The following is a 23,323-nucleotide window of genomic DNA, read 5'->3' on the forward strand; positions in this document are numbered from 1 at the left end:
ATTAATGGGTTCCATGGAATTGAAATGAGTTTTATTTTATAACATCCTACCTTTGTGTATTTACGCGCTGTGTGTTCTGAGTCAAGTCATATTCGAAAATGGTCGCCTTTTGAAGTAGACCCCATTTTATAGTTTTGAATATGTTCTTATTTTCTTTTGAGTGTCAAGACTCAAAATATTGGTAGCGCTCGGTTTTTCTTTTATAGCTTTCACCATATTTGCCGTTTAATAGGCATTTGGATATATCACGAATAAAATATTTCTATCGAATCCCGAAATAAATAAGGATGAATGAATGTTTTTATGTTTTCCTCACGATCGACAGTACCCATGTCGATTAGCTCTTTTAATTATTTTTGTAAACAAGACTAGTTTTGTTCTGTGTTTTTTTCCGAGATTGTAGTCGACCTCTAATGTTAAAGGCAAGTCTCGTTCCTCAACTTCGACATAACGATTGTTGGAAAGATCTGTGATATTTTGTTATACCCTCAGCCATATGGCTAGAGAGGGTATATATCATTTCATACGGCCAAAACGTGCCTCTTTGGACCAAATACGTTTTAGGACATTTTGAGTCGATATAGGGTTGCCCGTCCGTCTGTCTGGCTGGCTGGTGAGCACGATAACTTTGAAAGGGAATAACCGATTCAGTCCAAACTTGGTACTTCGTAATATTACTGTTAAAATTAGATCGAGTTCTGATATCTCTCCCACACAAAGTGAAAATTTTCAAAGAAAATAATTTACCTCATATAAAAGGTTCAACCGATTTTGCTTTAGCTTGGCAAATGCCAATATTTTTGTCAGTGGAATAAAGGGTCAACATTTGGAATAGCTCGATTGTCCTGGTGTGAAGATGGTAGATATCGGACCACTTCTTCTAGTATCTCCCCCAGAAAGGATTTCAAATTGCATACATCCTAACACTGTTATTAACACAAGATCTAGTGTGAAGATGGTAGATATCGGAACACTCCTTCTAGTATCTCTCCCAGAAAGGATATACATCTGGAATAACCAAAATTATTATAAAATCTGAAATAAGAATTCGATTGTCTTCAAATTTCATACATCCCAATATTTTTATTAACACAAGATCTGGTGTGAAGTTGAAATATATCAGTTCACTCCTTGTAGTACCTCCCCCACAAAGGGTCAACATTTTGAATAATTATACATCCCATAGCATGCGCAACATGTCAGCGATTCTTTTCAAATTTGGTTTCTCTAAATATTCCTCTTAACCAGAGATCTGATGTGAATATGGTACCTCCATCACAAGGGGTCAAATTTTGAATAATTGTAGCCCGAAACAAGTCAGTGGTATTCATCAAACTTCGTCTATCTCAATATTTCTGTTAACCATAGATCTAATAGATATTTCGATTCGACGAAGTGTTCGAATCTCTCTAAATTTTTCACATCCCAATATTTTTATCAGCATTAGATGAAGTGGAATACTTCGGTCCACTGTATTTAGTGCATCGCACAAATTTGAGCATTTTGCGAAAATCATCACATATCTCATTTAAAGTACAGGAAGTAGGCGATATTGATCAAATCTGACCCTCAACGAAAATTGAGCGGAGTATAGGACTAGACCAATTAAAAATCCTCATTTAATAATAAGGACTTGTTATTGTTAACATTTAAAAGTTTAGTGCCTATGTCAGGCCCTAATTTTAAATTTTCGGATCCTACATCCAAAACCCATACGATAATAACATCAGATTCGGCTTAAAATCTGCCAGTCTCGTGGAAAAATATCCATTCGCCCAAATTGAGAACATCGCTACATATTGTATTCCAAAACATTCCATACAGCCCCACTGCCACAAAATTCGCTTGCACTTTTTATTGGTCGTTTCATTTAAGTGTCGCAATTTTAATTTTTTTTTACATTTTTTTCAAAAGGTCTTAGCCAAAAAGATGACAGTTTTATATGCTCTGGCCCAGGAACAACTGTCGAAACAGTGCCACTACGACTGGGGACTGCGTTCGCTGAATTCCGTGCTGCGTATGGCGGGTGTTATGAAACGTCAATCGGATGATTTTCCAGAGGCGGTGGTTCTCATGCGAGTGCTGCGTGATATGAACTTTCCAAAATTTGTGTTCGAGGATGTGCCATTGTTTTTGGGACTCATTAAGGTAAGCTTAAACGACTTTAGGGGGGCTAATTCAGGAGCATCTAATGTTTTCAATTATTTTTTTAGGATTTATTTCCAGGGATTGAATGTCCTCGCGTAGGTTATCCGGATTTCAATGCCGCCGTACGTCAATGTCTGGTTAATGATGGCTACATTCTGCTGGCTGACCAGGTATGTTTTTCCTTCAAAACCTCAGTGTTTAAGCAAAACCAGCCAAAACAATAAAAACCGAATATTTTCACAACAAATCCAGCAGTTTCAAATAAAAAAAATGTATTTTTTCTTAAGGCATTCACAAAAAAAACTATTCACTTACGTTTTACGTCCTTTGTCTAGTTCGCAGTGAAATCTCCTTTAGTAGAGAAACGTTAAATTCTCGAACGGATACAATTTTCTTGCTTCCTGCATATTTTCAAGAACGTCTTTTCGTTGCCTTTGCCTTGTCCTTTTCCAAATGGACATCAGAATGACGGTTCACAACAATGGCTGCAAAAGTGGAAAGCACTTTCGTGTGTACCTATACGAAAATATTTCTAAACATGCTTCCGGCATTGAGAATAGCAATGTTTCTTTTTCCACATATTTTAGATCTGTTGTTGTTTGTGTTGTTGCAGTTGTTGGCAATGTTAGTACCAGTCAGAAACGTCACTATCCTTTTATGTTTTTGCCATCATTTTTTCATCTCCTTTTTGTACTAATTTTGCTTTGCACATAACTTGGTGGCATGCACAGTAACCGATTTCTAGCTCTGGAAACAAATTGGAAATTATGGGGAACACGATATGGGGCAAACAGGTGGCAAATATTCTGATAGTGAACCAATTGATAAGGTGGATAACAGTCAAAGGAACTCTTATGAATTTCCCAAAGGAAATTTCTTCAAAATATACTTGAGTAACCCCAATCATCGATTTGTTTATTATTAAAGATGATTTTATGAATAACATTTCTCTCACTTTTTTTTTTTTTTTGTTTATATAGCTATTTTATGACAGTTTATATACCTTTTTTATAGAGTTTGACAACTGTTATCCCAATCCAAAACCGACGACAGGACACTGTGCAAACGTAGAAACTTTAATGCTGCTAACAACAATGTCATAATTTTGCCATTATTATCCCTGACACTTAACAATGATTTTCAAGGGATAAACAAAACACCCTCACATCAAGGACGGAACAAAGTGACAAGACGAAAGAAACTAAAGTCTATTGATGGCATTTTTTTTTTCTTTTTTGTGCAACGTAACAGCCGTAGACAGTTTGACGCATTTAAGAATGTATCAAACATTGGTTATGAATGTTGCCAGGCACTCTGGACACAAATGCCCGTTCCATGGAAATTGAAAAATGAAGTAATGCATTAGTAGATACTGAAAATATTTCAAGTTATTGGTACCCCAAACAATTTGGAAGTAAATGGCATTACCGCAAATTTTAATCAATCTTAAGAAAGTGGAACAAGTAAAAAAGCAACTAAAAATCCCCATCAAAATTCGGACAGAAATACTTTTGGAACCATATCTATAAGTACTGCGACCTATTTTTCGAGCGGAATATATTTGTTGGTTATTGGGAATTTCCAATACCATATTTCAAAAAATTAGTCTAATATCAAAATACTGAATGGGAGGTAACATATGGGGTCTATACGAAGTTCTTACAAACTGTCAATTACCATCAAATTCAATTGAAAATTATGACTAAAATAGTCAAAACTCCTGGGGGTACCGTTATGATTTGATACAGCTATATCAAAAGGTGGACCTATATATTCCATATATATACCAATGCAAGTTTTCTGCGGATCTAAAATACATCCCAGCAACATTTTTTCAAAATACTTCACTTCGTTCGGAAACTTCACAAAAGGGTGACATTTTTATACCCTCCATTATAGTATGGACGTTATATTAAGTTTGTCATTCCGTGTGTAACATTCGTATTTGAATATTCTAATGGCCTATGACAAAATTTCGTCTTCGTATATACCCCATATTAACTGTAACTCCCATTATTTTATGATTTTTAACAGTATTTCTCAACTTGTTAATAATCGTAATATGAATGTAAATACGAATTTGAAACGAATACCCAATATTCTTTAAACTTTCTTCATTCCATTTTTCCTTCCAAATATGGCGCGAAAATAGGACATATCAGTCTTCTCATTCGGGTACCTCCCCCACAAAAATGTTAAATGTTCAAACACGCAAATCTCATATAAATAGTATTGAGCACCCAAATAACTTGAAACTTCCTTAACGGCCCACTACTCATGGTGCCTTAACTACAAGGCATCAGCATCTCACAGAAATTAAGAAATTAAAAAAAAAAACAAGTAAAGATGCTGTAAGTTCGGCCGGGCCGATCTTTGAATACCCTCCACCATTTGGAACGATTTTGACAATTTTCAAAAAAAAAAAAAAAAAATAAATAAAATCCGTAAAAAATTCGTTTAAAATCTTAAAAATACCGAATGTAGCCGTTATATTAGGGTCTATATGACGACGTGGACCTGCATAGGCAACTATTGTCGTAGACCATTGCAATACTCAAATGCGAAACTTGGATGAAAAAATTCGGTGAATAATGTAACTAAAATCATCAAAATACCGGATATCGGGAGGTACCGTTATATTAGGGGTATACGAAGACGTGGACCTGCACAGACAATTTTCAGTCTTAGGCTGTAGTATCCATTTCGAACTTCAAATACCAAAACTGAAACAATTCCGGTAAATAATGTCGCTAAAATCATTAAAATACCAAATATCGGGAGGTACCGTTATATGGGGGCTATACCAAAACGTGGACCTACATGACCCATTTTCAACACCAAAAGTCCCAAAGACATAACATACATTTGAGTAAAATTTTATTAATCTACTTCAATACGTTCGGAAGCTAGAGTGATTTCCACAGACGGATAGACGGCCGGACATCGCTAAATCGACATAGAATTTTATTCTGATCAAGAATATATATTCTTTGTGGGGTCTAAAATGTATATTTCGAGGTGTTACACACGAGGGGGTATAAAACTGCCTCAAATTGTTTACATTATAATAAGAAATATCTCTCACAAAATATACAATTAATTTCCGAATTTGTGAAACCCCCTTCATCAACCAAAAAAGGTCAAATTTTTTAAGAATCTTAAATTACGTATGAATGAAACGTATGAACTTTGCCCATTGCTATATGAACAGACATGTGAACATGGCAAACAAACTGATTCTTGCTCACCTGTTTTTATCCTCATCTGGATGTCCATAGGATTTTGGGTTTTTTCCACTCTCCTCACTGTGTGGGTGTTTTAATTGTTTGCAGTGGAGTCGCCGCACATCAGGCTCGTATTGTATACCTCGCTCGTGCTATAAACCAAGGACGTGGTTTGTTCGATTCCTAAGTATCAGATCTTATTTTTGATGCCTTGTTCATTTTCAAAGATTTGCTCTTAGCTGATCTGATTATGTTAGTTTGGTTTAAAAGATGTCCGAGAATACTGCTAATTTTAACAACGAGACAGGAATGGTATTCGAGCCACCAATCAAATTACGATTCTTTCTCTCAATCCAGATGTTCTCATTTTTGTATGCAAAATACTCTCTCCTCAAATGACTTCATAAGTACCTCCCTCATTTTTACATTCTTCCTTGCAATTATTTTGAAAAAAAAAAAAACAATTAATTTTGGATTAGTTTTTTCTGAAACTTTACAGATTCTATGGTGAACACTTCTGTTCACAGCTTATATAAAGATGGACAGAAAACGGAAACTGTTCTAAGAGCATTCGAATCTGTAAAGCGTTGAATAAATTTGTTAAAAGACTTTGTAAACATCATGCATCGTATTATATACTCGATCCTGCACGATTCCTGCTGACCAAACAAATGTTTATAAATCCCAATTCATGGATTATCTCATATATTTGCGTGTGTATGTATTTTTACCTGCAGAAAAAAAACAGAATGCTACCGCTTTTCCTTTTGCAGTCTTTCAATGTCCAATTTTTAATGTAAGATTTTCACTTCAAAGTAGTTCTGATCGATTAAAGTGTTTCCTGTTCTGTTTTTGTGTGAGACCAAACATCAGCAGAGACAAGGCACACAAAGTCCTCTGGTACTTGATGCTTTGGCCATTGTAACCTTTTTGCCTTCGCCTTCGACGTCATTTAGCCACTGCCGTAATTGTCATCCCATATCCTTTTATGTTAATTGCTTTAGTTATGCTAGATAACACTTGCAATTAGTGAAGAGGAAGCAGAAGGCAGACACCACCAGCCGAGAACTGACAATTGGGCGATGCAGGATGATGTTACACACACACACACACTCATCCCTATCCTATGTTTTGACTTATCGACCAATGAGTGTTTTTTTTACAAATTTCCTTTTAATGCCACTCCATGGTTCACTTTTGCTACTAACACTTTTTCTTGGCTCTAATGATTCCTTTTCGTCTTTTTTCCCCCACCTGCATGTCGCACCGCATTACCAAAACCGACAGGAGGATAAAGTTGTGCAAATGTACGAAACAATGATGACCCGACACTCAACCATGATTGTTGGGCCAACAGGTGGCGGCAAAACGGTTGTCATAAATACCCTAATTAAGGCTCAGACCTATATGGGTCTGCCAACAAAATGCATTACGCTTAACCCAAAGGTAAGTAGCAATCATGCCACGAGGTAAGATAATATCTTTTCAGCTTCCTTTATTTGTGTTTCTTAAAAAAATAGTTGGTTTTCATTGCAGCTGGGGTAGTTTGTACGAGGTTTGTTCAAAAAGTATTGCAAATTTTCTTTTTCTCCAGATTATGTTTATTTATTTGTGGGTGTATACATTTCACCTGTTTTAAAGTAATCATCTCTCGATACTAAGAAATATTGTACAGCCGATAGATGCTGACTTTCACAAAGCTATGTCACAGGGAGTATTCATAAAATGTACCATTTCTACATTTCGGAGAAACTTTTATGTTTGATCCATTTTCGAAAAAACAAAAACAGTTTTCAAAAATTAACAAATTAACTAAATGGCTAACCTTCACAAAACAGTAAAATGGACGCGCCCGCTTAAATTCAAAATTCTTTGAACAAACCTCCTACATTTAAATGTTCATTGATATTCGAAAACTTAACAACTAATTACGTACTGGGCATATACATTAAGTTTTCCTACTTTGGTGGGTTTGTTTATCTCTTCCTACTTGTCACTCCCAATAGATTCCATGTGTCCCAAAATAATGTATATATAGAGGGTGAGATAAAAAGGCTGCAACAAAGTCAAACGCCATAATTTTTAATTTTTTTTTTTTAAATTTTATTGAATGAAAGCAAAAAAAGTAGGAAATAGCATCAACTTTTAGAATAAGTTTAGATTTGTTAGAATTGTCACGAACGGCCAAATATAAAGAAATCACACTATCACGCTTGTCGGACGAGTGCCTTAAAAATGACAGCAGTCTGAAGTTGGTTACAGTCTTTTCATCTCACCCTGTATACACTTAAAATTGAGCTGATAGGCGACTGACTAATAATCAGTGTCCATGTAAATTGTAAAACAAATCCTTGAACTATCGATAATCATCCTGGAAACTATATTTCGATCCTGCGTAAACTACTCTGTCTTTTATTTATATTTATTTTTTTCGTCAGTCTGTGGCCTGGATGACATTAATTGTTTATTATCTCAATTTAATTTAGATCATAATGATACTCTTCACAAATTAGCTGTCCGGAGGAAATGTCAATGTAAATTTTAAATAATTGATGACTAGATTGACATTAAAATGAAATCATTAATGATTCAAATAAATCGCACAGAGTTAAAATTCGCGACACACCCACAGTTTTTTTGTTATTTCTGTAATTAACAAATGTTAAAACCATTTTAAAAATATAATTAAAACAAGAAAAGGCCAGATTATTTTGAGTAACATTTCTATGCCTTTAAAATAACTGACTATAGAGGTTAACTGTTGCAAATAGCTTTTTATATAGAAGCACCAATCGATTTTATATATTTCACCTCTTCCACAAGAATCACTGACACTTTCAGGCAGCTCACACCTTTTCTTAAATTACATAATACAGGAATTGGCCTTTGAAATAAATGCAGTTATATTAGTTCAATATTGAGGAGAAGAATGAATGTATTTAGTCAGTAAGGCAATATCTTTTACTTTTATCAGCGGTGCTCAAGAAGAAATATCTCTTTTCAGTCAAATTTCTCTTTGCTTATTTAAATCAAGAACAAAACAGTGTTAAGTCATTATTTATACAAATATTTTTTATCTATTTGCTTTATAAAATATTTTGGCAAACGTTCGTGTTTAAAAACAATTAAATAGAACCGTAAAATATAAAGACAAACAGAATTTTAATTTTCTCTTAAATTATCTCTTTTTTCTCTTCTTGTTCTAGAACACGGTTTTGAGCACCGCTGCTTTTATCGAGGATTATAAATATTAAAACATTTAAGTTTTTTCTATAAAAATAATAATTTTGGAAAACAAAACTCATCGCTTCAACTCGATATTTTCACATTTTAAGAGATTGCTTCATTGGTGTTCTTGTTGTCTTTTTCATATTTCTAAAAATTGAAATTGTTTGTCTCCTCTTCATTTATTTGGAATCCCTACTCAAAATCAATATTCTTACACAAACCCCTGAAACGCCATAGACAACATCTGCTGATCCGATTTTTTCGATGATAAGCGGTCTATACTTTCATTAGTCTATACTCCCACTGGAATTCGAGTAAAGAGTGAAACTCTCAAATTTTTCGGAGGCCTAACAACTATAACTTTCTATATTCCTGAAAGGCTATCTCAAAATTTAAACATACGTTAATACAAATGATGTCGAATCACAAAAAATATATTTGGTTTTACAAGATATTGAACCAAATCAAAATATATGATAGTAGAATATTGCATTATATTTGAAACATAGCATTTATTTAATGTAGAGGAATAAATATTAATTAAGAAGATACACTTGGGGTCGACATTTAGTTTTAAAAGACATATTCTAATTTGCACCGCATTAATTCGAATAAATTTCATTCATTTTCATTTTTTTATGTATGAAACGTGTTAAACTCATTGTTTTATTAATAACGTTTTTTATTCAGTCTGAAGAGTGCACACACATGGAATAGTGTGAATGAAATTATATTTGCCTGAATGCCAATACAAAAAAATTAATGAATTTTCTTAATTTAATTGCAGGCATGCTCCGTAATTGAGTTATACGGTTATCTGGATCCGGACACACGTGATTGGTTAGATGGCCTGTTTTCAAATATTTTTCGAGAGATAAATAAACCAATTGAACGTGACGTAAGTATGACAATGTATTAAGGGCATAATAACGGGCGAAAATATGGAAATACTATATTATACCAAATTATACTATACTATATACTATACTATACTATACTATACTATACTATACTATACTATACTATACTATACTATACTATACTATACTATACTATACTATACTATACTATACTATACTATACTATACTATACTATACTATACTATACTATACTATACTATACTATACTATACTATACTATACTATACTATACTATACTATACTATACTATACTATACTATACTATACTATACTATACTATACTATACTATACTATACTATACTACTATACTATACTATACTATACTATACTATACTATACTATACTATACTATACTATACTATACTATACTATACTATACTATACTATACTATACTATACTATACTATACTATACTATACTATACTATACTATACTATACTATACTATACTATACTATACTATACTATACTATACTATACTATACTATACTATACTATACTATACTATACTATACTATACTATACTATACTATACTATACTATACTATACTATACTATACTATACTATACTATACTATACTATACTATACTATACTATACTATACTATACTATACTATACTATACTATACTATACTATACTATACTATACTATACTATACTATACTATACTATACTATACTATATACTATACTATACTATACTATACTATACTATACTATACTATACTATACTATACTATACTATACTATACTATACTATACTATACTATACTATACTATACTATACTATACTATACTATACTATACTATACTATACTATACTATACTATACTATACTATACTATACTATACTATACTATACTATACTATACTATACTATACTATACTATACTATACTGTACTATACTATACTATACTATACTATACTATACTATACTATACTATACTATACTATACTATACTATACTATACTATACTATACTATACTATACTATACTATACTGTACTATACTGTACTATACTGTACTATACTATACTATACTATACTATACTATACTATACTATACTATACTATACTATACTATACTATACTATACTATACTATACTATACTATACTATACTATACTATACTATACTATACTATACTATACTATACTATACTATACTATACTATACTATACTATACTATACTATACTATACTATACTATACTATACTATACTATACTATACTACTATACTATACTATACTACTATACTATACTATACTATACTATACTATACTATACTATACTATACTATACTATACTATACTATACTATACTATACTATACTATACTATACTATACTATACTATACTATACTATACTATACTATAATACTACTCTATACTATACTATACTATACTATACTATACTATACTATACTATACTATACTATACTATCTATACTATACTACTATACTATACTATACTATACTATACTATACTATACTATACTATACTATACTATACTATACTATACTATACTATACTATACTATACTATACTATACTATACTATACTATACTATACTATACTATACTATACTATACTATACTATACTATACTATACTATACTATATACTACTATACTATACTATACTATACTATACTATACTATACTATACTATACTATACTATACTATACTATACTATACTATACTATACTATACTATACTATACTATACTATACTATACTATACTATACTATACTATACTATACTATACTATACTATACTATACTATACTATACTATACTATACTATACTATACTATACTATACTATACTATACTATACTATACTATACTATACTATACTATACTATACTATACTATACTATACTATACTATACTATACTATACTATACTATACTATACTATACTATACTATACTATACTATACTATACTATACTATACTATACTATACTATACTATACTATACTATACTATACTATACTATACTATACTATACTATACTATACTATACTATACTATACTATACTATACTATACTATACTATACTATACTATACTATACTATACTATACTATACTATACTATACTATACTATACTATACTATACTATACTATACTATACTATACTATACTATACTATACTATACTATACTATACTATACTATACTATACTATACTATACTATACTATACTATACTATACTATACTATACTATACTATACTATACTATACTATACTATACTATACTATACTATATATACTATACTATACTATACTATACTATACTATATACTATACTATACTATACTATACTATACTATACTATACTATACTATACTATACTATACTATACTATACTATACTATACTATACTATACTATACTATACTATACTATACTATACTATACTATACTATACTATACTATACTATACTATACTATACTATACTATACTATACTATACTATACTATACTATACTATACTATACTATACTATACTACTATACTATACTATACTATACTATACTATACTATACTATACTATACTATACTATACTATACTATACTATACTATACTATACTATACTATACTATACTATACTATACTATACTATACTATACTATACTATACTATACTATACTATACTATACTATACTATACTATACTATACTATACTATACTATACTATACTATACTATACTATACTATACTATACTATACTATACTATACTATACTATACTATACTATACTATACTATACTATACTATACTATACTATACTATACTATACTATACTATACTATACTATACTATACTATACTATACTATACTATACTATACTATACTATACTATACTATACTATACTATACTATACTATACTATACTATACTATACTATACTACTATACTATACTATACTATACTATACTATACTATACTATACTATACTATACTATACTATACTATACTATACTATACTATACTATACTATACTATACTATACTATACTATACTATACTATACTATACTATACTATACTATACTATACTATACTATACTATACTATACTATACTATACTATACTATACTATACTATACTATACTATACTATACTATACTATACTATACTATACTATACTATACTATACTATACTATATATACTATACTATACTATACTATACTACTATACTATACTATACTATACTATACTATACTATACTATACTATACTATACTATACTATACTATACTATACTATACTATACTATACTATACTATACTATACTATACTATACTATACTATACTATACTATACTATACTATACTATACTACTATACTATACTATACTATACTATACTATACTATACTATACTATACTATACTATACTATACTATACTATACTATACTATACTATATACTATACTATACTATACTATACTATACTATACTATACTACTATACTATACTATACTATACTATACTATACTATACTATACTATACTATACTATACTATACTATACTATACTATACTATACTATACTATACTATACTATACTATACTATACTATACTATACTATACTATACTATACTATACTATACTATACTATACTATACTATACTATACTATACTATACTATACTATACTATACTATACTATACTATACTATACTATACTATACTATACTATACTATACTATACTATACTATACTATACTATACTATACTATACTATACTATACTATACTATACTATACTATATACTATACTATACTATACTATACTATACTATACTATACTATACTATACTATACTATACTATACTATACTATACTATACTATACTATACTATACTATACTATACTATACTATACTATACTACTATACTATACTATACTATACTATACTATACTATACTATACTATACTATACTATACTATACTATACTATACTATACTATACTATACTATACTATACTATACTATACTATACTATACTATACTATACTATACTATACTATACTATACTATACTATACTATACTATACTATACTATACTATACTATACTATACTATACTATACTATACTATACTATACTATACTATACTATACTATACTATACTATACTATACTATACTATACTATACTATACTATACTATACTATACTATACTATACTACTATACTATACTATACTATACTATACTATACTATACTATACTATACTATACTATACTATACTATACTATACTATACTATACTATACTATACTATACTATACTATACTATACTATACTATACTATACTATACTATACTATACTATACTATACTATACTATACTATACTATACTATACTATACTATACTATACTATACTATACTATACTATACTATACTATACTATACTATACTATACTATACTATACTATACTATACTATACTATACTATACTATACTATACTATACTATACTATACTATACTATACTATACTATACTATACTATACTATACTATACTATACTATACTATACTATACTATACTATACTATACTATACTATACTATACTATACTATACTATACTATACTATACTATACTATACTATACTATACTATACTATACTATACTATACTATACTATACTATACTATACTATACTATACTATACTATACTATACTATACTATACTATACTATACTATACTATACTATACTATACTATACTATACTATACTATACTATACTATACTATACTATACTATACTATACTATACTATACTATACTATATACTATACTATACTACTATACTATACTATACTATACTATACTATACTATACTATACTATACTATACTATACTATACTATACTATACTATACTATACTATACTATACTATACTATACTATACTATACTATACTATACTATACTATACTATACTATACTATACTATACTATACTATACTATACTATACTATACTATACTATACTATACTATACTATACTATACTATACTATACTATACTATACTATACTATACTATACTATACTATACTATACTATACTATACTATATACTATACTATACTATACTATACTATACTATACTATACTATACTATACTATACTATACTATACTATACTATACTATACTATACTATACTATACTATACTATACTATACTATACTATACTATACTATACTATACTATACTATACTATACTATACTATACTATACTATACTATACTATACTATACTATACTATACTATACTATACTATACTATACTATACTATACTATACTATACTATACTATACTATACTATACTATACTATACTATACTATACTATACTATACTATACTATACTATACTATACTATACTATACTATACTATACTATACTATACTATACTATACTATACTATACTATACTATACTATACTATATACTATACTATACTATACTATATACTATACTATACTATACTATACTATACTATACTATACTATACTATACTATACTATACTATACTATACTATACTATACTATACTATACTATACTATACTATACTATACTATACTATACTATACTATACTATACTATACTATACTATACTATACTATACTATACTATACTATACTATACTATACTATACTATACTATACTATACTATACTATACTATACTATACTATACTATACTATACTATACTATACTATACTATACTATACTATACTATACTATACACTATACTATACTATACTATACTATACTATACTATACTACTATACTATACTATACTATACTATACTATACTATACTATACTATACTATACTATACTATACTATACTATACTATACTATACTATACTATACTATACTATACTATACTATACTACTCTATACTATACTATACTATACTATACTATACTATACTATACTATACTATACTATACTATACTATACTATACTATACTATACTATACTATACTATACTATACTATACTATACTATACTATACTATACTATACTATACTATACTATACTATACTATACTATACTATACTATACTATACTATACTATACTATACTATACTATACTATACTACTCTATACTATACTATACTATACTATACTATACTATACTATACTATACTATACTATACTCTATACTATACTATACTATACTATACTATACTATACTATACTATACTATACTATACTATACTATACTATACTATACTATACTATACTATACTATACTATACTATACTATACTATACTATAATACTATACTATACTATACTATACTATACTATACTATACTATACTATCTATACTCTATACTATACTATACTATACTATACTATACTATACTATACTATATATACTATACTATACTATACTATACTATACTATACTATACTATACTATACTATACTATACTATACTATACTATACTATACTATACTATACTATACTATACTATACTATACTATACTATACTACTACTATACTATACTATACTATACTATACTATACTATACTATACTATACTATACTATACTATACTACTCTATACTATACTATACTATACTATACTATACTATACTATACTATACTATACTATACTATACTATACTATACTATACTATACTATACTATACTATACTATACTACTCTATACTATACTATACTATACTATACTATACTATACTATACTATACTATACTATACTATACTATACTATACTATACTATACTATACTATACTATACTATACTATACTATACTATACTACTCTATACTATACTATACTATACTATACTATACTATACTATACTATACTATACTATACTATACTATACTATACTATACTATACTACTATACTATACTATACTATACTCTACTACCTATACTATACTATACTATACTATACTATACTATACTATACTATACTATACTATACTATACTATACTATACTATACTATACTATACTATACTATACTATACTATACTATACTATACTATACTATACTATACTATACTATACTATACTATCTATACTATACTATACTATACTATACTATACTATACTATACTATACTATACTATACTATACTATACTATACTATACTATACTATACTATACTATACTATACTATACTATACTATATACTATACTATACTATACTATACTATACTATACTATACTATACTATACTATACTATACTATACTATACTATCTACTATACTATACTATACTATACTACTCTATACTATACACTATACTATACTATACTATACTATACTATACTATACTATACTATACTATACTATACTATACTATACTATACTATACTATACTACTATACTATACTATACTATACTATACTATACTATACTATACTATACTATACTACTATACTATACTATACTATACTATACTATACTATACTATACTATACTATACTATACTATACTATACTATACTATACTATACTATACTATACTATACTATACTATACTATACTATACTATACTATACTATACTATACTATACTATACTATACTATACTATACTATACTATACTATACTATACTATACTATACTATACTATACTATACTATACTATACTATACTATACTATACTATACTATACTATACTATACTATACTATACTATACTATACTATACTATACTATACTATACTATACTATACTATACTATACTATACTATACTATACTATACTATACTATACTATACTATACTATACTATACTATACTATACTATACTATACTATACTATACTATACTATACTATACTATACTATACTATACTATACTATACTACTATACTATACTATACTATACTATACTATACTATACTATACTATACTACTATACTATACTATACTATACTATACTATACTATACTATACTATACTATACTATACTATACTATACTATACTATACTATACTATACTATACTATACTATACTATACTATACTATACTATACTATACTATACTACTACTACTACTATACTATACTATACTATACTATACTATACTATACTATACTATACTATACTATACTATACTATACTATACTATACTATACTATACTATACTATACTATACTATACTATACTATACTATACTATACTATACTATACTATCTATACTATACTATACTATACTATACTATACTATACTATACTATACTATACTATACTATACTATACTACTCTATACTACACTATACTATACTATACTATACTATACTATACTATACTATACTATACATACTATACTATACTATACTATACTATACTATACTATACTCTATACTATACTATACTATACTATACTATACTATACTATACTATACTATACTATACTATACTATACTATACTATACTATACTACTATACTATACTATACTATACTCTACTACTCTATACTATACTATACTATACTATACTATACTATACTATACTATACTATACTATACTATACTATACTAACTATACTATACTATACTATACTATACTATACTATACTATACTATACTATACTATACTATACTATACTATACTATACTATACTATACTATACTATACTATACTATACTATACTATACTAACTATACTATACTATACTATACTATACTATACTATACTATACTATACTATACTATACTATACTATACTATACTATACTATACTATACTACTATATACTATACTATACTATACTACCTATACTATACTATACTATACTATACTATACTATACTATACTATACTATACTATACTATACTATACTATACTATACTATACTATACTATACTATACTATACTATCTATACTATACTATACTATACTATACTATACTATACTATACTATACTATACTATACTATACTATACTATACTATACTATACTATACTATACTATACTATACTATACTATACTATACTATACTATACTATACTATACTATACTATACTATACTATACTACTATACTTACTCTACTACTCTATACTATACTATACTATACTATACTATACTATACTATACTATACTATACTACACTATACTATACTATACTATACTATACTATACTATACTATACTATACTATACTATATTACTACTACTATACTATACTATACTATTCTATACTATACTATACTATACTATACTATACTATACTATACTACTACTATACTACACTATACATACTATACTATACTATACTATACTATACTATACTATACTATACTATACTTACTATACTATACTATACTATACTATACTATACTATACTATACTATACTATACTATACTATACTATACTATACTATACTATACTATACTATACTATACTATACTCTATACTCTATACTAATACTATACTATACTATACTATACTATACTATACTATACTATACTATACTATACTACTACTCTATACTACCTATACTATACTATACTATACTATACTATACTATACTATACTATACTATACTATACATACTATACTATACTATACTATACTATACTATATTATACTACTCTATACTATACTATACTATACTATACTATACTATACTATACTATACTACTCTATACTACACTATACTATACTATACTATACTATACTATACTATACTATACTATACTATACTATACTATACTATACTATACTATACTATACTATACTATACTATACTATACTATACTATACTATACTATACTATACTATACTATACTATACTATACTATACTATACTATACCTACTATACTATACTATACTACTCTATACTATACTATACTATACTATACTATACTATACTATACTCACTACTCTATACTACACTATACTATACTATACTATACTATACTATACTATACTATACTATACTATACTATACTATACTATACTATACTATACTATACTATACTATACTATACTATACTATACTATACTATACTATACTATACTATACTATACTATCTAACTATACTATACTATACTATACTATACTATACTATACTATACTCTACTACTCTATACTATACTATACTACTATACTATACTATACTATACTATACTATACTATACTATACTATACTACTATACTATACTATACTATACTATACTATACTATACTATACTATACTATACTATCTATACTATACTATACTATACTATACTATACTATACTATACTATACTATACTATACTATACTATACTATACTATACTATACTATACTATACTATACTATACTATACTATACTCTATACTATACTATACTACTACTATACTATCTATACTATACTATACTATACTATACTATACTCTACTACTCTATACTACACTATACTATACTATACTATACTATACTATACTATACTATACTATACTATATACTATACTATACTATACTATACTATACTATACTATACTCTACTACTCTATACTATACTATACTATACTATACTATACTATACTATACTATACTATACTATACTATACTATACTATACTATACTATACTATACTATACTATACTATACTATACTATACTATACTATACTATACTATACTATACTATACTATACTCTACTACTCTATACTACACTATACTATACTATACTATACTATACTATACTATACTATACTATACTATACTATACTATACTATACTATACTATACTATACTATACTATACTATACTATACTATACTATACTATACTATACTATACTATACTATACTATACTATACTATATATACTACTCTATACTATACTGTACTATACTATACTATACTATACTATACTATACTATACTATACTATACTATACTACTATATTATACTACTCTATACTATACTATACTATTCTATACTATACTATACTATACTCTACTACTCTATACTACACTATACTATACTATACTATACTATACTATACTATACTATACTAACTATACTATACTATACTATACTATACTATACTATACTATACTATACCTATACTATACTATACTATACTATACTATACTATACTATACTATACTATACTATACTCTACTACTATACTACACTATACTATACTATACTATACTATACTATACTACTATACTATACTATACTATACTATACTATACTATACTATACTATACCTACTACTATACTACACTATACTATACTATACTATACTATACTATACTATACTATACTATACTATACTATACTATACTATACTATACTATACTATACTATACTATACTATACTATACTATACTATACTATACTATACTATACTATACTATACTATACATACTATACTATACTATACTATATACTATACTCTATACTATACTATACTATACTATACTATACTATACTCTACTACTCTATACTATACTATACTATACTATACTATATACTATACTATACTATACTATACTATACTATACTATACTATACTATACTATACTATACTATACTATACTATACTATACTATACTATACTATACTATACTGTACTATACTATACTATACTATACTATACTATACTATACTATACTATACTATACTCTACTCTACTACTCTATACTACACTATACTATACTATACTATACTATACTATACTATACTATACTATACTATACTATACTATACTATACTATACTATACTATACTATACTATACTATACTATACTATACTATACTATACTATACTCTACTACTCTATACTACACTATACTATACTATACTATACTATACTATACTATACTATACTATACTATACTATACTATACTATACTATACTATACTATACTATACTATACTATACTATACTATACTCTACTACTCTATACTACACTATACTATACTATACTATACTATACTATACTATACTATACTATACTATACTATACTATACTATACTATACTATACTATACTATACTATACTATACTATACTATACTATACTATACTATACTATACTATACTATACTATACTATACTATACTATACTATACTATACTATACTATACTATACTATACTATACTATACTATACTACTCTATACTATACTATACTATACTATACTATACTATACTATACTACTATACTACACTATACTATACTATACTATACTATACTATACTATACTATACTATACTATACTATACTATACTATACTATACTATATTATACTACTCTATACTATACTATACTATTCTATACTATACTATACTATACTATACTATACTCTACTACTCTATACACATCTACTATACTATACTATACTATACTATACTATACTATACTATACTATACTATACTATACTATACTATACTATACTATACTATACTATACTATACTATACTATACTATACTATACTATACTATACTATACTATACTATACTATACTATACTATACTATACTATACTATACTATACTATACTATACTATACTATACTATACTATACTATACTATACTATACTATACTATACTATACTATACTATACTACTCTATACTATACTATACTATACTATACTATACTATACTATACTATACTCTACTACTCTATACTACACTATACTATACTATACTATACTATACTATACTATACTATACTATACTATACTATACTATACTATACTATACTATACTATACTATACTATACTATACTATACTATACTATACTATACTATACTATACTATACTATACTATACTATACTATATATACTACTCTATACTATACTATACTATACTATACTATACTATACTATACTATACTATACTATACTATACTATACTATACTATACTATACTCTACTACTCTATACTACACTATACTATACTATACTATACTATACTATACTATACTATACTATACTATACTATACTATACTATACTATACTATACTATACTATACTATACTATACTATACTATACTATACTATACTATACTATACTCTACTACTCTATACTACACTATACTATACTATACTATACTATACTATACTATACTATACTATACTATACTATACTCTACTACTCTATACTACACTATACTATACTATACTATACTATACTATACTATACTATACTATACTATACTATACTATACTATACTATACTATACTATACTATACTATACTATACTATACTATACTATACTATACTATACTATACTATATATACTATACTATACTATACTATACTATACTATACTATACTATACTATACTATACTATACTATACTATACTATACTATACTATACTATACTACCTATACTATACTATACTATACTATACTATACTATACTGTACTATACTATACTATACTGTACTATACTGTACTATACTATACTATGCTATACTATACTATACTATACTATACTATACTATACTATACTATACTATACTATACTATACTGTACTATACTATACTATACTATACTATACTATACTATACTATACTATACTATACTATACTATACTATACTATACTATACTATACTATACTATACTATACTATACTATACTATACTATACTATACTATACTATACTATACTATACTATACTATACTATACTATACTATACTATACTATACTATACTATACTATACTATACTATACTATACTATACTATACTGTACTATACTGTACTATACTGTACTATACTGTACTATACTATACTATACTATACTATACTATACTATACTATACTATACTATACTAT

At 26.3% G+C, this 23,323-nt stretch overlaps 1 protein-coding gene across 1 annotated transcript in view; it reads left to right on the plus strand.

The window, feature by feature from the left end:
• Nucleotides 1-23,323, plus strand: part of LOC101893569 (dynein axonemal heavy chain 10-like) — a 129,782-nt gene that overhangs the window by 59,777 nt on the left and 46,682 nt on the right. The window contains exons 30-33 of the mRNA XM_059125481.1: nucleotides 1,915-2,148; nucleotides 2,214-2,318; nucleotides 6,660-6,818; nucleotides 9,388-9,498. Coding sequence (XP_058981464.1) covers nucleotides 1,915-2,148; nucleotides 2,214-2,318; nucleotides 6,660-6,818; nucleotides 9,388-9,498 — 609 coding nt within the window. The remainder of the gene's footprint in view (nucleotides 1-1,914; nucleotides 2,149-2,213; nucleotides 2,319-6,659; nucleotides 6,819-9,387; nucleotides 9,499-23,323) is intronic.

The sequence above is a fragment of the Musca domestica genome, unplaced genomic scaffold (genome assembly GCF_030504385.1).
Source record: "Musca domestica strain aabys unplaced genomic scaffold, Musca_domestica.polishedcontigs.V.1.1 33, whole genome shotgun sequence".
Taxonomy (NCBI): domain Eukaryota; kingdom Metazoa; phylum Arthropoda; class Insecta; order Diptera; family Muscidae; genus Musca; species Musca domestica.